This window comes from Mauremys reevesii, linkage group 6, assembly GCF_016161935.1.
Source record: "Mauremys reevesii isolate NIE-2019 linkage group 6, ASM1616193v1, whole genome shotgun sequence".
NCBI lineage: Eukaryota > Metazoa > Chordata > Testudines > Geoemydidae > Mauremys > Mauremys reevesii.
This window is the reverse complement of record NC_052628.1, coordinates 1,234,278-1,257,545: the sequence shown is the minus strand read 5'-3', so window position 1 is coordinate 1,257,545 and position 23,268 is coordinate 1,234,278. Positions and strand designations below refer to the sequence as shown.

Genomic DNA, 23,268 nt, shown 5'->3' with positions numbered 1-23,268 from the left:
AACCCTAGGTAACTCAGGAGGGTGGAAAACCATAAGTGTCAATAAAGCCTTCCTATACTAGGCCTGAATGAACTAAAGTCATTCCATGTCTGACCAAAGTCTTTCCATGTTTGAACTTTAATCGACCTAACAGGCAGCAACAGAGAATGGTTATCAGTTGCAACACCTGTACCAGAAGGTAATAATGAGGCCTGCTATAATGAGGCCTGCTTGCTCCTGGCTAAGGGGCAAAATAACAGATCAAAAGAAATAAAACAAGATAACTGTTCACAGAAGAGTTACTAACGAGCTAAAGTGGTTGTTGCCAAGTATGACTTAACTGCTTAATGTAATTGCTACTTGCATGATGTATCAGCTATAGAAAAATAGACGGGAGGGGGAAAAAGGGGGGATAGTGGGGGTAATAGGAATGCTTAGCTGAAGTTATGTATAAAGAGGGAAAAACTGCTTGTAGGTGTGTGCTTGATCTGAGACATGTCTGTCTCCTGGCACCGCTTTGAGATCTCAGATAAACTTTGTCTGCTTCTCCACCTTGGTGTGTTTATTGGAGCGAAGCACACTGGGCAACGAACCACTGTTGCTGTCCTCGGGCATTCTGTGCTGGCAACAGTCCTGCATTTAGGACGGAAGAATCCCATGCACTGCTACAGACTAGGGACTGAATGGCTGGGCAGCAGTTCTGCAGAAAAGGACCTAGGGGTTACAGTGGACGAGAAGCTGGATATGAGTCGGCAGTGTGCCCTTGTTGCCAAGAAGGCTAACGGCATTTTGGGCTGTATAAGTAGGAGCATTTCCAGCAGATCGAGGGATGTGATCATTCCCCTCTATTTGACATTGGTGAGGCCTCATCTGGATACTGTGTCCAGTTTTGGGCCCCACACTACAAGAAGGATGTGGAAAAATTGGAAAGAGTCCAGCGGAGGGCAACAAAAATGATTAGGGGGCTGGAGCACATGACTTATGAGGAGAGGCTGAGAGAACTGAGATTGTTTAGCCTGCAGAAGAGAAGAATGAGGGGGGATTTGATAGCTGCTTTCAACTACCTGAAAGGGGGTTCCAAAGAGGATGGATCTAGACTGTTCTCAGTGGCAGCAGATGACAGAACAAGGAGCAATGGGCTCAAGTTGCAGTGGGGGAGGGGGTTAGGTTGGATATTAGGAAACACTATTTCACTAGGAGGGTGCTGAATGTTAGGATATAGATATTCAGGCCTGTCTGCAAAGGCCTATACTTGAAGAATGTAGGTGTATTCTTATCACTTAGCTAGTTATAGAGGTATAAAAGAAGGAATCAAAGATCACTGTCTGTCGAATGGCCTTCTCTTACTGTGACAGGCTAAGGCCATCAGCTAAGATGTAGTTAGGCAGCCATAAGCTGGGAAGTGTATGGTCACATCCTCACATTCCAAACTAGTCCCATTGAAATAAGGTGCTATTGGGCTGTTAGGAATATCAGGACAGGATTGTATTCCTATCACTTCGAGAGAAAGGGAAGAGCCTAGAAGATGTAAAAGGAAACTTAGTTTGATAGCATCCTGTCTGGCAAGAACTCACTTATCAATAGACACAACTGGAAAACCCTTATGTCTGTATAAATGTAGTTGTGAAATCCTCACTTCTGTATTGTTTTGTATGTTTATTTGCATGGTCTCTGTCTGGTTCTGTGATTATTTCTGGCTGCTGTATCATTAATTTTGTTGGGTGTAAACCAATGAAGGTGGGATATAATTGGTTAAATAACCATGTTACAGTATGTTAGGATTGGTTAGTTACATTTCAGTAAAATGATTGGTTAAGGTCTAGCTAAGCAGAACTCAGGTTTTACTATATAGTCTGCAGTCAGTCAGGAAGTAGAGGGAGGGTTGGAAACAGGGACTGGGGATGGGGGAATTGGGATCATGTTTTGCTTAAGGGGGAAATGGGAACAGGGGATGGGAACAGGGACACAGGCAAGGCTCTGTGGTGTCAGAGCTGGGAAGGGAGAGACTAAGGAAGGAAACTGGAATCATGCTAGCTGGAAGTTCACCCCAATAAACATGGAATTGTTTGCTCCTTTGGACTTCGGGTATTGTTGCTCTCTGTTCATGCGAGAAGGACCAGGGAAGTGAGAGGGTGAAGAAATAAGCCCCCTAACAGTGAAGTACTGGAATGAGTTCCCTAGGAAGGTGGTGGAATCTCCTTCCTTAGAGGTTTTTAAGGCCCGGCTTGACAAAGCCCTGGCTGGGATGATTTACATAAGAACACAAGAACATAAGAAAGGCCATACCGGGTCAGACCAAAGGTCCATCTAGCCCAGTATCTGTCTACCGACAGTGGCCAATGCCAGGTGCCCCAGAGGGAGTGAACCTAACAGGCAATGATCAAGTGATCTCTCTCCTGCCATCCATCTCCATCCTCTGACGAACAGAGGCTAGGGACACCATTCTTACCCATCCTGGCTAATAGCCATTTATGGACTTAGCCACCATGAATTTATCCAGTCCCCTTTTAAACATTGTTATAGTCCTAGCCTTCACAACCTCCTCAGGTAAGGAGTTCCACAAGTTGACTGTGCGCTGCGTGAAGAAGAACTTCCTTTTATTTGTTTTAAACCTGCTGCCTATTAATTTCATTTGGTGACCCCTAGTTCTTGTATTATGGGAATAAGTAAATAACTTTTCCTTATCCACTTTCTCAACATCACTCATGATTTTATAGACCTCTATCATGTCCCCCCTTAGTCTTCTCTTTTCCAAGCTGAAGAGACCTAGCCTCTTTAATCTTTCCTCGTATGGGACCCTCTCCAAACTCCTAATCATTTTAGTTGCTCTTTTCTGAACCTTTTCTAGTGCTAGAATATCTTTTTTGAGGTGAGGAGACCACATCTGTACACAGTATTCGAGATGTGGGCGTACCATGGATTTATATAAGGGCAATAATATATTCTCAGTCTTATTCTCTATCCCCTTTTTAATGATTCCTAACATCCTGTTTGCTTTTTTGACCGCCTCTGCACACTGCGTGGACATCTTCAGAGAACTATCCACGATGACGCCAAGATGTTTTCCTGACTCGTTGTAGCTAAATTAGCCCCCATCATGTTGTATGTATAGTTGGGGTTATTTTTTCCAATGTGCATTACTTTACATTTATCCACATTAAATTTCATTTGCCATTTTGTTGCCCAATCACTTAGTTTTGTGAGATCTTTTTGAAGTTCTTCACAATCTGCGTTGGTCTTAACTATCTTGAGTAGTTTAGTATCATCTGCAAACTTTGCCACCTCACTGTTTACCCCTTTCTCCAGATCATTTATGAATAAATTGAATAGGATTGGTCCTAGGACTGACCCTTGGGGAACACCACTAGTTACCCCTCTCCATTCTGAGAATTTACCATTAATTCCTACCCATTGTTCCCTGTCTTTTAACCAGTTCTCAGTCCATGAAAGGACCTTCCCTTTTATCCCATGACAGCTTAATTTACGTAAGAGCCTTTGGTGAAGGACCTTGTCAAAGGCTTTCTGGAAATCTAAGTACACTATGTCCACCGGATCCCCCTCGTCCACATGTTTGTTGACCCCTTCAAAGAACTCTAATAGATTAGTAAGACACGATTTCCCTTTACAGAAACCATGGTGACTATTGCTCAACACTTTATGTTTTTCTATGTGTCTGACAATTTTATTCTTTACTATTGTTTCAACTAATTTGCCCGGTACCGACGTTAGACTTACAGGTCTGTAATTGCCGGGATCACCCCTAGAGCCCTTTTTAAATATTGGCGTTACATTAGCTAACTTCCAGTCATTGGGTACCGAAGCCGATTTAAAGGACAGGTTACAAACCTTAGTTAATAGTTCCACAACTTCACATTTGAGTTCTTTCAGAACTCTTGGGTGAATGCCATCTGGTCCCGGTGACTTGTTAATGTTGAGTTTATCAATTAATTCCAAAACCTCCTCTAGTGACACTTCAGTCTGTGACAGTTCCTCAGATTTGTCACCTACAAAAGCCAGCTCAGGTTTGGGAATCTCCCTAACATCCTCAGCCGTGAAGACTGAAGCAAAGAATCCATTTAGTTTCTCTGCAATTACTTTATCGTCTTTAAGCGCTCCTTTTGTATTTCCAACAAAGAATCCTGTGGCACCTTATAGACTAACAGACGTTTTGCAGCATGAGCTTTCGTGGGTGAATACCCACTTCTTCGGATGCAAGACTTGCATCCGAAGAAGTGGGTATTCACCCACGAAAGCTCATGCTGCAAAACGTCTGTTAGTCTATAAGGTGCCACAGGATTCTTTGTTGCTTTTACAGATCCAGACTAACACGGCTACCCCTCTGATACTTTTGTATTTCGATCGTCAAGGGGCCCCACTGGTTGTTTAGCAGGCTTCCTGCTTCTGATGTACTTAAAAAACATTTTGTTATTACCTTTGGAGTTTTTGGCTAGCCGTTCTTCAAACTCCTCTTTGGCTTTTCTTATTACACTCTTGCACTTAAGTTGGCTGTGTTTGTGCTCCTTTCTATTTGCCTCACTAGGATTTGACTTCCACTTTTTAAAGGAAGTCTTTTTATCTCTCACTGCTTCTTTTACATGGTTGTTAAGCCACGGTGGCTCTTTTTTAGTTCTTTTACTGTTTTTCTTAATTTGGGGTATACATTGAAGTTGGGCCTCTATTATGGTGTCTTTTAAAAGGGCCCATGCAACTTGCAGGGATTTCACTTTAGTCACTGTACCTTTTAACTTTTGTCTATTTTTGTATAGTTCCCCCTTTTGAAATTAAATGCCACAGTGTTGGGCAGTTGAGGTGTTCTTCCCACCACAGGGATGTTGAATGCTATTGTATTATGGTGTCACGGAGTGTAGGGGAGTCAGGCCCTGCACCCCCGGGCTCCCTGCCGATTCACCAGGACTCTCAGCCAGCCAGTAAAGCAGAAGGTTTATTTAGACGACAGGAACACAGTCCAACACAGGTCTTGCAGGCACAGATAACCGGATCCCCCCGGTTAGGTCCATCTTGGGGCCTCACAGCCCCCCTCGGGGATCAGAGCCCTCTCTCTCTGCTTCCCCTCTTTTGCCCAGCTGGCTCCAGTCTGCCCAACCCCCTCCGGCCCCTCCTCTCTGCTCAGCTTCTTTCCCGGGCCAGGAGGTCACCTGACCCCTTTGTCTCCAACACCTTTAGCCAGCACCTTTGCAGGGAGGGGCCGGGCCATCAGTTGCTAGGAGACAGAGTGTCAGGCATTTGCTGCATGGACTTTTGCTGCTAGATACTTAGGATCTGTACCCAGCCCCCAGTATGAACAGTCCCACTTCGTCACACCTGGTCACTATTTCCAAGCGGTCCCGCTATAGTTACCTCTTGGACCAGCTCCTGCACGCCACTCAGGATTAAATCTAGAGTCGCCTCTCCCCTTGTGGGTTCCCGTACCAGCTGCTCCATGAAGCAGTCATTTAAAGTATCGAGAAATTTTATCTCTGCATTTCGTCCTGAAGTGAAATGTTCCCAGTCAATATGGGGATAATGAAATCCCCCACTATTAGTGGGTTCTTAATTTTGATAGCCTCTCTAATCTCCCTTAGCATTTCATCATCACTATTACTGTCCTGGTCAGGTGGTCGATAATAGATCCCTAATGTTATATTTTTACTAGAGCATGAAATTTCTATCCATAGAAACTTTATGGAACATGTGGATTCACTTAAGATTTTTACTTCATTTGAAGCTACACTTTCTTTCACATATAGTGCCACTCCTCCCCCTGCACGGCCTGTTCTGTCCTTCCGATATATTTTTTATCCCGGAATGATTGTGTCCCATTGGTTGCTCTCAGTCCACCAGGTTTCTGTGATGCCTATTATATCAATATCCTCCTTTATCACAAGGCACTCTAGTTCACCCATCTTATTATTTAGACTTCTGGCATTTGTGTACAAGCACGTTAAAAACTTGTCCCTGTTTATTAGCCTGCCTTTTTCTGATGTGCCAGATTCTTTTTTATGTGACTGTTTATCATCTGATCAGGCCCTTTCATTATACTTTTCAGTCCTCTGCTCCTGACTATAACCTGGAGATTCTCTATCATCAGACTCTCCCCTAAGAGAAGTCTGTGTCCGATCTACCCGCTCCTCTGCAGCAGTCGGCTTTCCCCCATCTCCTAGTTTAAAAACTGCTCTACAACCTTTTTAATGTTTAGTGCCAGCAGTCTGGTTCCACTTTGGTTTAGGTGGATCCCATCTCTCCTGTATAGACTCCTCCCATCCCAGAAGTTTCCCCAGTTCCTAATGAACGTGAACCCCTCCTCTCTACACCATCGTCTCATCCACGCGTTGAGACTCTGAAGCTCTGCCTGCCTACCTGGCCCTGCGCGTGGAACTGGGAGCATTTCTGAAAATGCCACCATAGAGGTCCTGGATTTCAGTCTCTTCCCTAGCAGCCTAAATTTGGCTTCCAGGACATCTCTCCTACCCTTCCCTATGTCATTGGTACCTACATGTACCATGACCACCGGCTCCTCCCCAGAACTACACATAAGTCTGTCTAGATGCCTCGAGAGATCCGCAACCTTCGCACCAGGCAGGCAAGTCACCATACGGTTCTCCCGGTCATCACAGACCCAGCTATCTACGTTTCTAATAATCGAATCTCCCATTACTAACACCTGCCTTTTCCTAGAAACTGGAGTTCCCCTCCCCCCCCCCCCCCCCCCGGAGAGGCAACCTCAGTGCGAGAGGGTTGGGGTTGGTCCTGCTTTGAGTAGGGTGTGACGGAGCGATTCTGGCGGGACCCAACTGAGAGTGCCAAATCAGGACCAATTGCTCAAACAGGGCAGTTACAGCCCTAGGCTGGGGTTTTTCCACCTTTAAGGCAAACCAAACCAGCCAGACAAAAGGACTTTGGTCTCACCCCACTGGCTAACCACAAGTCACACAAGCAATTTCCTTAGACACTCCAGTCTCCCAGTATCACCACCAGTGCACTCGTCCTGGGGATAAATGGTTATGAAAACCAACACCCCAATAAAAGAAAAAGGTTCTCTCAATCCCAAAGGACCAAGCCCCAGACCCAGGTCAATATACACATCAGATCTTACCCACAAATCACGCTGTTGCCAATCCTTTAGAATCTAAAATCTAAAGGTTTATTTACAAAGGGAAAAAGGTAGAGAAGAGAGGTAGAATTGGTTAAATGGAATCAATTACATACAGTAATGGCAAAGTTCTTAGTTCAGGCTTGCAGCAGTGATGGAGTAAACTGCAGGTTCAATTTAAGTCTCTGGAATACATCCCCCGCTGGGATGGGTCCTCAGTCCCCTGTGTAAAGCTTCAGTTTGTAGCAAAGTCCCTCCAGAGGTCAGAAGCAGGATTGAAGACAAGATGGAGATGATGCATCGGCCTTATATAGACTTTTCCAGGTGTAAGAATCCCTTTGTCCTCACGGTGGAAACTTACAGCAAAAATAATATGGAGCCTGGAGTCACATGGGCCAGTCCCTGCATACTTTGCTGAGTCACAAGGCGTGTCTGCCTTCTCTCCATGGGTCAATTGTGTAGCTGATGGCCCTTTAATGGGCCATCAAGCCAGCTATGCCGGGCTAACATCCGCTTTGTCTGGGACACTTCCCAGAGGCAGAGCATAATACAAAATATAGACAGTATAGAGCCAATACTTATACTTAAACTACAAAATGATACACAGACATACAGACAGCATAATCATAACCAGCAACCCAGAACCTGGTCTTAGACACCTTATATGACCCCCTTTACTTAGGATTTGGTGCCACCACAGGACCTTGGTTGCAACCCATGTTCTATATGGTTCCCATTTATATCAATAACGTCACACCCCCAACACAAAATTGATGCAGGAAGGGATGACAAAACATCGCTGACTGCATCCCAAGAGCCCCCTTTCCTTGGGTCTGTCTCACTACAGCTAGTGTTGGGCTAGAGGCCGTACCAGTGTATAACCGAAATGGTTTATCAAAGTCATGTTCAATAACATGAATGAATCTCTTTACAAACTCAAGGTATAACTTGATTAGCTTTTGCAGCATGGTTCCTGTATGTTTCATGTGATCTTGCCAAGAGCTAAAGAAAACAGCTACTTTATCCATACCAGTTCTGGCCAATGTTTTGAACCCAAATAACATTAAACCAATGTAGATATTGAGGTTGTTCATAGTACAGGAATTTTGGCATTTAGCCATGAAAGCAATATGGTAGTGTGCCTCAGTTTCCCCTTTCATACAGCACATCAGGTCTGGAATGTATTTTCCCCTGTGAAAAGTTCCAACACTGTTTACATGCATTAACTGCAAAACATCAGTATAGCAAGGCCCTTTAACATAAAGTGTGTTTTCATGTATTCCTTTCAACATGTTTAAGGGATTTTCCAAAAGATTAGGCACATTGTACATTGTTACAGTTCTTGGCAATAGCAACACATTAGTTACAAAAATTAGCATTAGCAATAACAACAAATTCATTGCAAGTGTCCATTTACAATCATGTTTGTCATGCCACACCCTTGGCTCAATACCATTGGAGTTTGGGCATTTTAGGGTTAACCTGTGGCTTCCCTTTGCAAAATTCAGTCTTCTCTTTCCTTCTGGATTAAACCCTGATTTCTCTTGCTTAACAGAATTCACTGGCTGATGGGATGGGCCCTCTGTGCTAACAGCTATTAGCAAGTCCTTCTTCTCCCTGCCAGCCAAGTAATTCGCATCAACACAGACACTAGCTTTTAACTTCTTAGCTGCTATGGATTCCACGGCTGGACTTTGTCTTACAGAGATACCACACAAATCCAAAGGGTCTGAGGGTGAGAGCTGGCTTGCTCTCCCCTGCCTCCTCAAGCATTCAGCCATAAAACTGTTCTGCTTTGAAACACCAGTAACTGAATCTGCCCTCAGATCCTGAAGCACAGACTGCTCACTTACAGATTCAGCCTGGAGACCTTTCTGTCCCAACACCATTGTCTCCCCAACAAGCTGGCCACACACAGCCAGGTGGTTATAGGGCTGCTCAACTTCCTTAACAGCTTCTACTCCACCTGAGACCTTTTCAAAGCTGCCCACACTGGATCTCTCAAAAGGAAAGTCAGTGGATCCATCCACAACCGAAAATTTCTGGCTGTTAGGAACTGAAACTTTCTTGATTAAATCACTTTTACACCCTTCAGTTGCAGTAAACTGCTTGCACAGGCTACCATGAGGATTCCTTTCCCTAGGAGCTTCTCTAAGCAGCAATTCACCCCTCACAGAAATTCTGCCCTTCCCCTCTCCACCTAGGGCTTGCTCTAAAGGAACACTTCCCTGAGCAACCACAGATGCTTTCTGGGTCTCACTTACATTCAGAATCACCTTAGGCCCAACAGGCGGATTTCTACACAACCCCCTTTTAGGCACACCTACAGACTTTTTAGATAACAGGTCAAAAGCAGTATCCTTCCCTTGGCCATGAACAAGTTTAGGAATCTTTTCCTTCTTGCTACAAGTTGTCAAACCATCAGTAGGTAACACCATTAAATCACCTTCATGCTCTCCTTGTGCCCTGGCTAGGGTATCACCCTGATCAGACAGAGTTGCTGCCCCCTTTTCCAACCACACCTTAGCAACTGGCAAACTACAAGCACCAGAATTGTCTGTTCTCTGGGATTTTGCTAAGACACTAACTGGATGCAACCTAGTCACAGTGCCATTCTCCCCAGCAGACACAAACTCAGGACCATTCCCTTCCTGGGCTTTAGCTGTATTTACAACCAACTCCGAGACAACTGAATCACCCTCAACCATCAGAGGCTGACAGGCACCTTCTGTCTGCTCCACAGACACAGAAGAGCCGGAGACACATTCTCCTTCACCAGACACACAGCTTGGGATCTCATTTCCCTTGTCCCAGCACACAGGGCTGTTCACAGACAACTGCTTGGAGACCGAGGTAGCTCCCTTCATAGGCAAGTCAATACCCCTGACAGAGACAGGCACATTCCCTTCACTGTCACATTTCTTCACACAGGACACAGGTAAGGGACAGGGACACTCATCTTCCACTATCCCTGTCTTCCCAAACTGCTGATTAGACAAAGCCATCAGCTCACAAGGCTGCCTAGGCTCCTTTAAACTTTCCCTACCAGGCACATTGCCTCTCCCAACAGATAAGCTGCTGCTCTTTTCACTACACTGAGCTACTTTTAGCAAATCACAGTTACCCATTTCAGGTTTACTTCTACAAGCTGCACTAGCCACCAATCCATTACCCATTACAAGTTTACCCTGTCCTTCCTCAGTTAGGGATTTCACCTGACCATCTACTTTAATCTGCTCCTGAGAAACATTTTCCTCACCAATGAGATCTTTCTGCTCTTGATCTAACTCCAGATTTCCTTCTGAGACATCAGACAGACATTCAGAAACTTCATTCCCAGACACACTGCTTTTTTGCACAGACAAATCTTTGGAGCAACCCTTCTCAGGCAAATCATTGCTCACAATAGACACAGGTTTAAGATCATTCCTCTCCTGTGACTGGCTACCTGGACTGAACAAAGCTTTAACATTTTCCCCAATTAAAAGATCTTTAGGCAATAACTTCCTGATGCCAGCTATCACTTCATGCTGAGCCCCATTCCACTCAAGGTGGATTCTGGCTAAAGGCACATGGACAGTAAACTCACAGAGGATCACAACATTCACACTCTGATTTGGTAGATAATCTTCCTCTTTGACCAGATCTGCTTTAACAAGAGTGATGTTAGAAGCCATAATTTGCCCTAAACAGCTTTTACCATTGACTTTTACACACTCTATGAATTTTCCATTACCATTCCCATCCATAGCACTGGCACAATTTATGGGGCCACCCCCTACTGAACACACAGTAACAGCATTGACATAAAAGGTGGCATTGTTGGGGTACATTTGGTTACCCCCAGACAATTGCTCAGAGTTATACAACATACCAACATTGTTACAAACTGGCCTTTCAAGAGGATACAGTCTCTGCTGTTCTTCCATTGCTTTTTTGACTTGGAGTTGGAGTCTAGCTGTCTCCTGTTGCATCTGTCGAGTTTTCTCCTCAGCAGCCAGTAACTCCAGACGCCTCTTAGCAACTTCTTTCTTTCTCTCATCAGCCTCTTTCTCCATTTGAATTTCTGCCAGTTCTTGCTCATAATCAAACTGCAGGCTGTCTCTCAAGGCTTGCAGTTTCCTTGCTTTTCCTGATGCTTTCTGTCTCATGGTCACTGATCTTTAACCAACCAAACTCTCAATCCCAAAGTTAAAATTTGGATAGCGTGGGGTTCTGACCCAAAGCTTAATTGACCTGGTTCTGTGGATCCAAGCTCGACTACGCCACTGAGACGGACTTATTCTGGCGGGACCCAACTGAGAGTGCCAAATCAGGACCAATTGCTCAAACAGGGCAGTCACAGCCCTAGGCTGGGGTTTTTCCACCTTTAAGGCAAACCAAACCAGCCAGACAAAAGGACTTTGGTCTCACCCCACTGGCTAACCACAAGTCACACAAGCAATTTCCTTAGACACTCCAGTCTCCCAGTATCACCACCAGTGCACTCGTCCTGGGGATGAATGGTTATGAAAACCAACACCCTAATAAAAGAAAAAGGTTCTCTCGATCCCAAAGGACCAAGCCCCAGACCCAGGTCAATATACACATCAGATCTTACCCACAAATCACGCTGTTGCCAATCCTTTAGAATCTAAAATCTAAAGGTTTATTTACAAAGGGAAAAAGGTAGAGAAGAGAGGTAGAATTGGTTAAATGGAATCAATTACATACAGTAATGGCAAAGTTCTTAGTTCAGGCTTGCAGCAGTGATGAAGTAAACTGCAGGTTCAATTTAAGTCTCTGGAGAACATCCCCCGCTGGGATGGGTCCTCAGTCCCCTGTGTAAAGCTTCAGTTTGTAGCAAAGTCCCTCCAGAGGTCAGAAGCAGGATTGAAGACAAGATGGAGATGATGCATCGGCCTTATATAGACTTTTCCAGGTGTAAGAATCCCTTTGTTCTCACGGTGGAAACTTACAGCAAAAATAATATGGAGCCTGGAGTCACATGGGCCAGTCCCTGCATACTTTGCTGAGTCACAAGGCGTGTCTGCCTTCTCTCCATGGGTCAATTGTGTAGCTGATGGCCCTTTAATGGGCCATCAAGCCAGCTATGCCGGGCTAACATCCGCTTTGTCTGGGACACTTCCCAGAGGCAGAGCATAATACAAAATATAGACAGTATAGAGCCAATACTTATACTTAAACTACAAAATGATACACAGACATACAGACAGCATAATCATAACCAGCAACCCAGAACCTGGTCTTAGACACCTTATATGACCCCCTTTACTTAGGATTTGGTGCCACCACAGGACCTTGGTTGCAACCCATGTTCTATATGGTTCCCATTTATATTAATAACGTCACATAGGGGGTTGGACTAGATACCTCCTGAGGTCCCTTCCAACCCTGAGATTCTATGATTCTATGACAGCAAAGCCCCAGCAGCCCCCCAACCCCGTCCCCGGGGCCAGGCCAGGTATCGCCCTATGATGAAGTGGGAATGTTCTGGGTGTGTCTGTGAATGCTGAGTGGGGAGTATTAGCCTGGGAAGGTGGCAGGGGAGCTGTGCTGGGACGGGCTGCACTGGGGAAGGGAGGATACCTGAGCATGTAACCTGAGACCCCAGGAGGGGGGTTGGAGGCCAGGTGACACCTCTGCCCAGGACACTGGACAAAGGACACAAAGGCTGGGGGAGGAGCCGGGGGGAGGCTGAGTGAGAGGCTGGGGGGGGTTTCAGTTTGGCTGGTCGGGAAATGGAGGGGAGCCCGACGGGGCTGGGGCTTCCCAACGGGGCTGGGGCCTCCCTGGGCCCCCAGATGGACCTAACTGGGGGGGATCCTGTTGTCTGTACCGGCAAGACCTGTCTGGGACTGTGTTCCTGTCGTCTAAATAAACCTTCTGTTTTACTGGCTGGCTGAGAGTCACGGTGAATCGCAGGAAGCCGGGGGTGCCGGGCCTGGCCTCCCCCCACTCTGTGATACGCCCCCCACCTGGGGCCTGGCCCAGCCTCCTGGGGACACGGGCCAGTTCGCTCTAGCGCCCGTCCCTGCCCAAGGGGTGAGTTCTCCCTCGCTCGGAGCCTGATAGGGGCTGTGTCGAAGGGGGCTGTGTGGGGGTCTGAGCCCCTGTGAGCGGCTCCCTGCCCCTCATGTGGGCTTTCCCCACGCACACCCCATCAGCCGCTGGATTTGCTCTGTGGCCAGGCCAGCCTGCTGCAGGCACTGGGCCTGGGGCCTGGTCCCTGGCTGGCTACACTGGGCGCTCGCAGCTCCACTCAGAGCCGGGCGAGCGGCAGGGCCCCTCTGAGTGGCAGGGGAGGCAGCTCCAGCCAGGACCCCCCCCAAAGGAGGCTCCACAAGCATCGGCCGCAGCAGCTCCGTAGGGCTCCACGCCCCAGGGCGGTTACGCAGGGGCTCTGCAGCCAGCGGGGACACAGGACACAGCCCTTATTATCATATATGGCAATTCGCTCGTGTGCAGGTGTCTGCGGGTGTAGCTCAGGTACCTGTTATATGTGTTACCCTTCTGCCCCTCTGAGTTGGCAGCAACAAGGGCCGGGTTCAGTATCCAGGGGGTCCGTGTCAATAACACAATGCAAAACCGGCTCGAGCCCCCACCCAGTGACCTGGGACAATTACATACCCCCGCCCCCCCCGGGCACCTCTAGGAGGCAAAACTTCCTGTCTTGCAAGCACAGAGTCTGAGTGTAGCAAAAACCTTTTAATAAATAAATAAACAAACAAACAATGCAGCATTATGTTGGGGAAACACTGCAAACAGGATTCGTAACACAAACCATGAGCAAAAGACCCACCCACAAGTAAGTTGGGCAGTGTCCTCTTCCCCTCAGGGTCTTAAGTCCAGCAACCCAACCGTCACCCCTCCCACAGCTTCTGTCCTTGGTCAGTGTAGCCCCAGAGTTCAGAAGTTCATCTGCAGAGTTCGCCTCCCAGCCCGGGGGGAAGGTATGGAAGCACCTTACACGCTCCCCTGCTCAGGCCCTCAACAGCCAATTGCCAAGCTGCTCTGTCCTCTCTGCCACCCACACTGCTCCACTAACCATCCCTCTCCACCAGCCACCCAGGCCTCTTTGCCAGCCACATACCAGTATGACTCCAGGTACCCTACAGTTAACAGCTCTCAGTGGTTTCAGCTGTCAGCAGGGAAGCTCCACTGCTCATGCACCTAGAGAAGCTTCTAACATCAGACCCAACACTTAAACCAAGGGACCAGTGATGTCAACTCTGCAGGTAGTAACAACCCTCTTATTGGAGTCTAAATTAGCTCCACTACATCTTGGAGGAGCCACACTAGCATCAGAAACCTATGTACCTGCGGAACCCATGTCTCTTGTCTAGAGAGTGCCACTAAGTTGAGGGCGAGTCCCTCTGTCATAAAATACCAAGAACAGTTCTACTGTCCTTGATTCACATAACCAGGATAACAACCCTTCATTCCTCCTGCCCCAATAACACAGAGACGGGGGATCCTACAGCAGCCAAAGTGACCATTTGGGCCAGCAGCCTCATCATGCTAGGCAGGGTGGGTGGGCCCATGCAAACGAGATCAGCCCCTGAAGTCCTTTCCCACAGCTCACCACCAGGTGTCAGGGGAGAGCCCGTTCTGACTCTGCGAACAGATACATCAGTTCATTGCCATGACACTGTGGTGGTGGGTTGTCCCTGTGGTCAGAATTTCCCCTTAAACCTGCTATTTTCAGTAATCTCGGTACCTGGGGTTTCCGCTGGGCTGTTCATAGGCTCACTGCTGAAGCTAACGTCTTACAGGAGACGGGCCCGCAGGCTCCTCACGTTACTGCCAAGCCAAACCCTTCGTGGGGATTCCTGCAAACTGTCCCCTCAGCCCCACAGATCGGCTCCCCCTCGTCCTGCACTGCTCCTCCAGCCCTCCGGCAGTGGGGCTGCTGCAGTGGGGCGGGGAGTGGGGCAGGCTGTGCAAACCTGTGCCTGGGGGCAGACCCCTAGTCGGCCATGGTGGCTCCAGCGCTTCCTGGCAGGGATCAGTTCCCACAGGCACCCCTGCAGGGTGTGCTGGCGAGCGGCTCTCCTCCCCAAAGCCCCCGGGGCCCAGGCCCTGCAGAGCTTGGGGGCCATGCTAAGTGGGGGCCCTCAGGGCACAGCCACCTGGGTAAGGTCCCCTCGGGGGGGGGACAGGGTGAGCCAGCACAGCAGGGGGTCCTAGAGTTGGAGCCCAGGTCATGGGCTCGCACCCGGCCCCCGGACCGAGCCCAGGGATGGGGCTGACTAACGCATGCTCCCCTTCAGCGCCGGGTCTGTGGCTGGGCCGGTGTCAGACGCTGAGCACGTCACCTGGCCAGCTGCTGCCGGACGGGGTCTCGCTCGCTCCCCAGCGTTTCCTCCGGTCATTGCTGTGACGCCTCCCGGGCCCCCAGTAACCCCAACTCCCCTTCCGAGTCGCTCTCCCCGGATACAGCCCCGCCCTGCCCGCCGGCTGCAGTCCTGCTCCCCAAGGGGAGGGCTCTGCCGCTGTCTGCCTGGGCCCAGCTTACCAAGGGATCCCGCTCGCTCTGGGTGCCAGGCCTGGGGACGGGGCAGGGTCCCTGCAAAGGGAGCGGGAGGCCCTGGGCACCTGCCCGGCTTGCTCCCCCCAGGACCCCTGGGCTGGGGTGGGGGGAACAGCCACAGACTCACCTTTGCTCTGCTCTGCCCCTTGCCCCCGCTTCACCTCCCCAGTCTGGGCCAGCCGGACGTTCTCGTAGGTGAGCTCCGCATCGTCCTCGTCTGCGGGCGCTGCAGGGGGGCAGACAGGAGGGGGCGCTGGTTAGTCTGCAGGCCTGGCTCAGGGCAGGGGCGGCACCACGCAGGGAGCACGTCAGCTCTTACCTGCCTCCTGGGACCTGGAGCCCGTAGTGTTCCCCCGAGGGGCCTTCACGAACCTCAGGTCGGCATAAACGACGCCCTGGGCCATCGGGGAGCCGGCTGCGCCCGCGGGGCTCACTGGGGAGGGGCCAGCTGCGCCCGCGGCGCTGGCTGTGCAGGGACCAGCTCTGCCTGGGGCGCTGGCTGTGCAGGGAGCGGCTGTGCCCAGTTGGTGCTGGCTGTGCAGGGAGCGGCTGTGCCCGAGGCGCTGGCTGTGCAGGGACCGGCTGTGCCCGCGGTGCTGGCTGTGCAGGGACCGGCTGTGCCCAGTTGGCACTGGCTGTGCAGGGACCGGCTGTGCCCACAGCGCTGGCTGTGGAGGGACCGGCTGTGCCCACGGCGCTGGCTGTGGAGGGACCGGCTCTGCCTGGGTCGCTGGCTGTGCAGGGACCGGCTGTGCCCAGTTGGTGCTGGCTGCGGAGGAACCGGCTGTGCCCGTGGTGCTGGCAGAGGAGCTGGCTTATTCGCTCTGTGGCAGGAGAAAAGTGATCTCACAGATAGCAGCAGGAAGCAGAAGTTTGCATGGGGCTGTGAGCAGCTGGGGCCGGCCAAGTGCACACGGGCTCTCGCCAGCAGCCAACTTCCCTTTTACTGGCTCCAAGCAGAGAAAGTCCCGACCCCTCCCCTGGATCTAATGAACTGACAGGAAAGGCCCCTGGCCCGGGGCTGGAGCGATTCACCCCACGCTCTGTACGGAGATGCCCAGCCTGGGGGGGGGCAGAGTCGCTCCAGACCCCACCGGGGTTACCGGGCAGGGACCTCTGTGGCTGGGTGACTCTGGGGGAGAGCAGAGCAGCTTGTCTGCTGGCAAGAGCTGCAGCATTGATTTCCACCCTGGCCATGTGCAAGGTGCTGCTCAGACAGGGACGGAGACGCCGTCCCTGCCCTGGGAGCTACGCCCCGGCACCGGCTCCATGCAGAGGGCAGCGTGCTGGGAAGAGAAGCCTCTGGCCTGGTCTGTGGTTGAAGCTGGAGACTTTGTGAGTCGCTGCCATGGAGGCCTGGGGCCGACACTGACCGTTCTGCCAGCCTGGCTCTGTCCGTTCAGAGCGTGAGGACATCACCCCGACCGACATCGCCGTGCTGGTGTGACGAAGTGGGATGGTTCTTAATGTTTCCTCTGAATACTGTGTGAGTGCCTCAGTTTCCCCTGTGCATTTCTTAAGTCTCTAGGGGGTGGGATAAAGGCCAGTGTGCATAAATGGCCGACACTCTGTCTCCTGGCAACTAATGGCCGGGGCCCTTCCCCCCTGCCAGGGGATGCTAAAGGTGGGGGAGAACAAAGAGGTCAGGTGACCTCCTGGCCTGGGAAAGGAACTGAGCAGAGGAGGAGGGGCTGGAGGGGGTTTCAGTTTGGAGCTGGCTGGGAAATGGAGGGGAGCCCAGATGGGCCTCGGGCTTCCCAATGGGGCAGTGGTGCCCCTGGGGCCCCAAGATGGACCTAACTGAGGGGGGTCCTGTTGTCTGTACCGGCAAGACCTGTCCGGGACTGTGTTCCTGTCATCTAAATAAACCTTCTGCTTTACTGGCTGGCTGAGAGTCACGGTGAATTGCAGGAAGCCGGGGGTGCCGGGCCTAGTCTCCCCCCCACTCCCTGACACCTAGACACAGCACAGGGAGCCCTTAGGGTAGCCCAGAGAACTGAGGGTTGGAGCATCCTCCAGTCTGGCCAGCCCAGAGCCCAGCCACGCTGTAGGGAACCCTTGGGGCAAGCTCTGTCTGATCTCCTCGATCAGACTCCAGGTGAGAGCCCGACTCCTGCCAGCTCTGATCCCCCACCTCCTCCCTCCCCAGTCCTGTTCTCCAGCTGGGGATTGTTCAGTTTCCCTAAGGAGCGGTGGGACAGTCCATATCCCCCTCGGTCGGTGGGTGCTAGGCGCCAATGTCTTGGCGATTGGATCTGCCCGGGTCTTCTCAGATGCTCCACTGATGTGGGGATTAAGGCCCAGACAGCTAGTCCCACCCCATGTCTGTTCACCTGCCCTGAGAGCAAACAGTCCCCTTCCATCCACCAGGTAATAATGCAGCAGAGAGGGGAAACTGAGGCACACACAGGCTTCATACAATTACAAAGTATTCCCAATTTGTCACTGCAGGCACTGGCTGGGTGCGTCACTCACTAAACAGTGGACGCGTCTGTGACGATGCAGTTCTGGCGGGACCCAACTGAGAGTGCCAATTCAGGACAAATCGCTCAAACAGGGCAGTCACGGCCCTAGGCTGGGGTTTTTCCACCTCTAAGGCAAACCAAACCAGCCAGACAAAAAGGACTTTGGTTACACCCCACTGGCTAACCACAAGTCACACAAGCAATCTCCTTAGGCACTCCAGTCTCCCAGTATCACCACCAGTGCACTCGTCCTGGGGATGAATGGTTATGAAAACCAACACCCAACAAAAAAGAGCCACCGTGGCTTAACAACCATGTAAAAGAAGCAGTGAGAGATAAAAAGACTTCCTTTAAAAAGTGGAAGTCAAATCCCAGTGAGGCAAATAGAAAGGAGCACAAACACTGCCAACTTAAGTGCAAGAGTGTAATAAGAAAAGCCAAAGAGGAGTTTGAAGAACGGCTAGCCAAAAACTCCAAAGGTAATAACAAAATGTTTTTTAAGTACATCAGAAGCAGGAAGCCTGCTAAACAACCAGTGGGGCCCCTTGACGATGAAAATACAAAAGGAGCGCTTAAAGATGATAAAGTCATTGTGGAGAAACTAAATGGATTCTTTGCTTCAGTCTTCACGGCTGAGGATGTTAGGGAGATTCCCAAACCTGAGCTGGCTTTTGTAGGTGACAAATCTGAGGAACTGTCACAGATTGAAGTGTCACTAGAGGAGGTTTTGGAATTAATTGATAAACTCAACATTAACAAGTCACCGGGACCAGATGGCATTCACCCAAGAGTTCTGAAAGAACTCAAATGTGAAGTTGCAGAACTATTAACCAAGGTTTGTAACCTGTCCTTTAAATCGGCTTCGGTACCCAATGACTGGAAGTTAGCTAATGTAACGCCAATATTTAAAAAGGGCTCTAGGGGTGATCCTGGCAATTACAGACCGGTAAGTCTAACGTCGGTACCGGGCAAATTAGTTGAAACAATAGTAAAGAATAAAATTGTCAGACACATAGAAAAACATAAACTCTTGAGCAATAGTCAACATGGTTTCTGTAAAGGGAAATCGTGTCTTACTAATCTATTAGAGTTCTTTGAAGAGGTCAACAAACATGTGGACAAGGGGATCCGTAGACATAGTGTACTTAGATTTCCAGAAAGCCTTTGACAAGGTCCTCACCAAAGGCTCTTACGTAAATTAAGCTGTCATGGGATAAAGGGAAGGTCCTTTCATGGATTGAGAACTGGTTAAAGGACAGGGAACAAAGGGTAGGAATTAATGGTAAATTCTCAGAATGGAGAGGGGTAACTAGTGGTGTTCCCCAAGGGTCAGTCCTAGGACCAATCCTATTCAATTTATTCATAAATGATCTGGAGAAAGGGGTAAACAGTGAGGTGGCAAAGTTTGCAGATGACACTAAACTACTCAAGATAGTTAAGACCAAAGCAGATTGTGAAGAACTTCAAAAAGATCTCACAAAACTAAGTGATTGGGCAACAAAATGGCAAATGAAATTTAATGTGGATAAATGTAAAGTAATGCACATTGGAAAAAATAACCCCAACTATACATACAACATGATGGGGGCTAATTTAGCTACAACGAGTCAGGAAAAGATCTTGGAGTTATCGTGGATAGTTCTCTGAAGATGTCACGCAGTGTGCAGAGGCGGTCAAAAAGCAAACAGGATGTTAGGAATAATTAAAAGGGATAGAGAATAAGACTGAGAATATATTATTGCCCTTACATAAATCGATGGTACGCCCACATCTCGAATACTGTGTACAGATGTGGTCTCCTCACCTCAAAAAGATATTCTAGCACTAGAAAAGGTTCAGAAAAGAGCAACTAAAATGATTAGGGGTTTAGAGAGGGTCCCATATGAGGAAAGATTAAAGAGGCTAGGACTCTTCAGTTTGGAAAAGAGGAGACTAAGGGGGGACATGATAGAGGTATATAAAATCATGAGTGATGTTGAGAAAGTGGATAAGGAAAAGTTATTTACTTATTCCCATAATACAAGAACTAGGGGTCACCAAATGAAATTAATAGGCAGCAGGTTTAAAACAAATAAAAGGAAGTTCTTCTTCACGCAGCGCACAGTCAACTTGTGGAACTCCTTACCTGAGGAGGTTGTGAAGGCTAGGACTATAACAATGTTTAAAAGGGGACTGGATAAATTCATGGTGGCTAAGTCCATAAATGGCTATTAGCCAGGATGGGTAAAAATGGTGTCCCTAGCCTCTGTTCGTCAGAGGATGGAGATGGATGGCAGGAGAGAGATCACTTGATCATTGCCTGTTAGGTTCACTCCCTCAGGGGCACCTGGCATTGGCCACTGTCGATAGACAGATACTGGGTTAGATGGACCTTTGGTCTGACCCGGTACGGCCTTTCTTATGTTCTTATGTTCTTATGTTCTTAACACCCCAATAAAAGAAAAAGGTTCTCTCGATCCCAAAGGACCAAGCCCCAGACCCAGGTCAATATACACATCAGATCTTACCCACAAATCACGCCGTTGCCAATCCTTTAGAATCTAAAATCTAAAGGTTTATTCATAAAGGGAAAAAGGTAGAGATGAGAGGTAGAATTGGTTAAATGGAATCAATTACATACAGTAATGGCAAAGTTCTTAGTTCAGGCTTGTAGCACTGATGGAATAAACTGCAGGTTCAAATCAAGTCTCTGGAACATCCCCCGCTGGGATGGGTCATTCAGTCCTTTGTGCAGAGCTTCAGCTTGTAGCAAAGTCCCTCCAGAGGTAAGAAGCAGGATTGAAGACCAGATGGAGATAATGCATCAGCCTTATATAGGCTTTTCCAGGTGTAAGAACCTCTTTGTTCTTACTGTGGAAAATCACAGCAAAATGGAGTCTGCAGTCACATGGACAAGTCTCTGCATACCTTGCTGAGTCACAAGGCGTGTCTGCCTTCTCTCCGTGGGTCAATTGTGTAGCTGATGGTCCTTAATGGGCCATCAAGCAGGCTAAGCAGAGCTAACACCAGCTTGTCTGGGATATCACCCAGAAGCACATCACCAACTTGAAATACAGACAGTATAGAGCCAATATACATAACTTCAACTAAAAGTGATACATGCACACAGACAGCATAATCATAACCAGCAACCCATAACCTGGTCTTAGACACCTTATATGACCCCCTTTACCTAAGATCTGGTGCCACTACAGGACCTTGGTTGCAACCCATGTTCTATATGGTCCCCATTTATATCAATAACGTCACTGAGGCACACACAGGCTTCATACAATTACAAAGTATTCCCAATTTGTCACTGCAGACACTGGCTGGGTGCGTCACTCACTAAACAGTGGACGCGTCTCTCCCAGGCTCTGCCTCAGGTGGACTCGCTGGGCAGAGCTCACAGCGCAAAGAGGGGGGCTGGACCCCAGAGACTCAGTCTAAGAAGCGGTGACATGACATGGCTTATTCTGGAGGAAGAGTGAGATCCCCAGGGGGTCTGGCCCACTGACGGGCTCCTTGTCTGCCTGGGCTCTGGCCTGCGTCTGCCTCACAGGGGGACGTTTCTCCCAGGGACACGAGGACCCTCCGTTTTCTCCATTGCTCCCACTTCGCGTTGGCCTTTCTCCTGGCCAGGGCAGCATCACTCCCCAGCCATGTGGCTTCCGGCTGCTCCTCCTGGATTCACCAGGGCTGCATCCCTGGCTCCCCCCGGCACTGCAGGTACAGCTCTCCGCCCTGGCTCTGCCGGCAGCTCAGGCCATGGCACCGTGGTGGGGAGACGGGGCTGGCACAGGGATGCTGCAGTGCAGCCTGGCTCTGCTCTGCCTGTTGCTGCAGCTTGCAGCTGCCTCTGGGTGGGACTGCAAGTCAGCCGGACACGCACACCCACACCCACCCGCCAGCACCGCGCCCTCCCCAGCACAAGCCCAGCGCCCCCCCTCCCCGCCGCTGCGATCCAGCCTCTGCTGGCGCACGGGCAATGGAACGTCCCCAATGGGCCCCCTCGTCTGCTACCCAGGAGCCTCTGTGGCCGCAGGCTACTGCCCATCCTGGCAGCGCGGGGCGAGTCCAGCGGGCAGGGGCCTGGCCCCAGAAAAGGCCTGGGACAGGGGCTCAGCTACTGCCCGGCTCTGTGCTGTCCTGGGAGGAGCCCCCGGCCCGGTGCCTGTCGCTCACCCTCTGCTGAGAGGTGGGTGCGGGACTGATGCTCCACGCCGCAGCTGGGCTCTGAGCCCCAGTGGCTGGGTGGGGGAGAGGTTCCCTGGATACGCTCAATGGGATCGACGCAGGGTCCCCCCTCCCCTGACACACCGGCTCCCCAGAGAAGGTGACAGGGCAACATTTCCAGGGTTTATTAGTGAGCTGTACAGAGGTGGGGGAAACAGCCCCCCCCCCCGGCTGCTGCTGCCCGTCACCATTGCATCTGGGTGCCTCCTCCATCAAATCTAGAGCGACAGCGCGGTCCCTGGGGGGTTCATGGAGCCTCTGGCACTCTTCCCCTTTGGGGATAGAATCTGTGCTTGGGGCAGGGCCAGGGGTTGGGGGATGCAGCGGGGGGGGGGCTCAGCATGTGAAGGTTTCTCGTATGGGGAAAGCCTTGTCGCAGAGGAAGGTGTTGCAGAGTTCCCTAGAGAGGCGCTGACTCCGGATTCACTTGATCTCCGGAAGCTCATGCTGCAGCCGGTCCCCTCGCCCGGGCATGCTGGGTCCCAGCTCACGCGCTGTGCCTGGTGTCACGGAGTGTGGGGGAGTCAGGGCCTGGCACCCCCGGCTTCCTGCGATTCACCGGGACGCTCAGCCAGGCAGGAACACAGAAGGTTTATTAGACGACAGGAACACAGTCCCAAGCAGGCTTTGTAGGTACAGAACACAGGACCCCTCAGTCAGGTCCATCCTGGGGGTAGGGAACTTAGACCCCAACCTCGGGGTTCCCTCCGATTCCCCAGCCAGCCCAAGACTGAAAAAAAACAACCGCTCCCCCCATCTCACTCCCCCTCCCCCTGGCTCCTCCTCCAGCCTTTGTCCATTTTCCCAGGCAAAGGTGTCACCTGGCTCCAACCCCCCTCCTGGCTCAGGCTAGAGGCTCAGGTACCGTCCCTCACCTAACGTCAGCCCTGCTCTCCCCTCCCCATGCAGACAGTCCCAGTAAAACTAGACACGTTCCCCGGTCAGTCCGCCCCGCCCCGTCCCGCTCCCCAGGAGTCACACCTGGA

At 50.2% G+C, this 23,268-nt stretch overlaps 1 protein-coding gene across 1 annotated transcript in view; it reads right to left on the bottom strand.

Annotated features, from left to right (window-relative positions):
* Positions 1-14,402, bottom strand: part of LOC120407968 (B-cell differentiation antigen CD72-like) — a 45,491-nt gene extending 31,089 nt beyond the window's left edge. Inside the window, exon 1 of the mRNA XM_039544380.1 lies at positions 14,390-14,402. Within this exon, the coding sequence (XP_039400314.1) occupies positions 14,390-14,402 (13 nt within the window). The remainder of the gene's footprint in view (positions 1-14,389) is intronic.
* Positions 14,403-23,268: the final 8,866 nt, after the last annotated feature.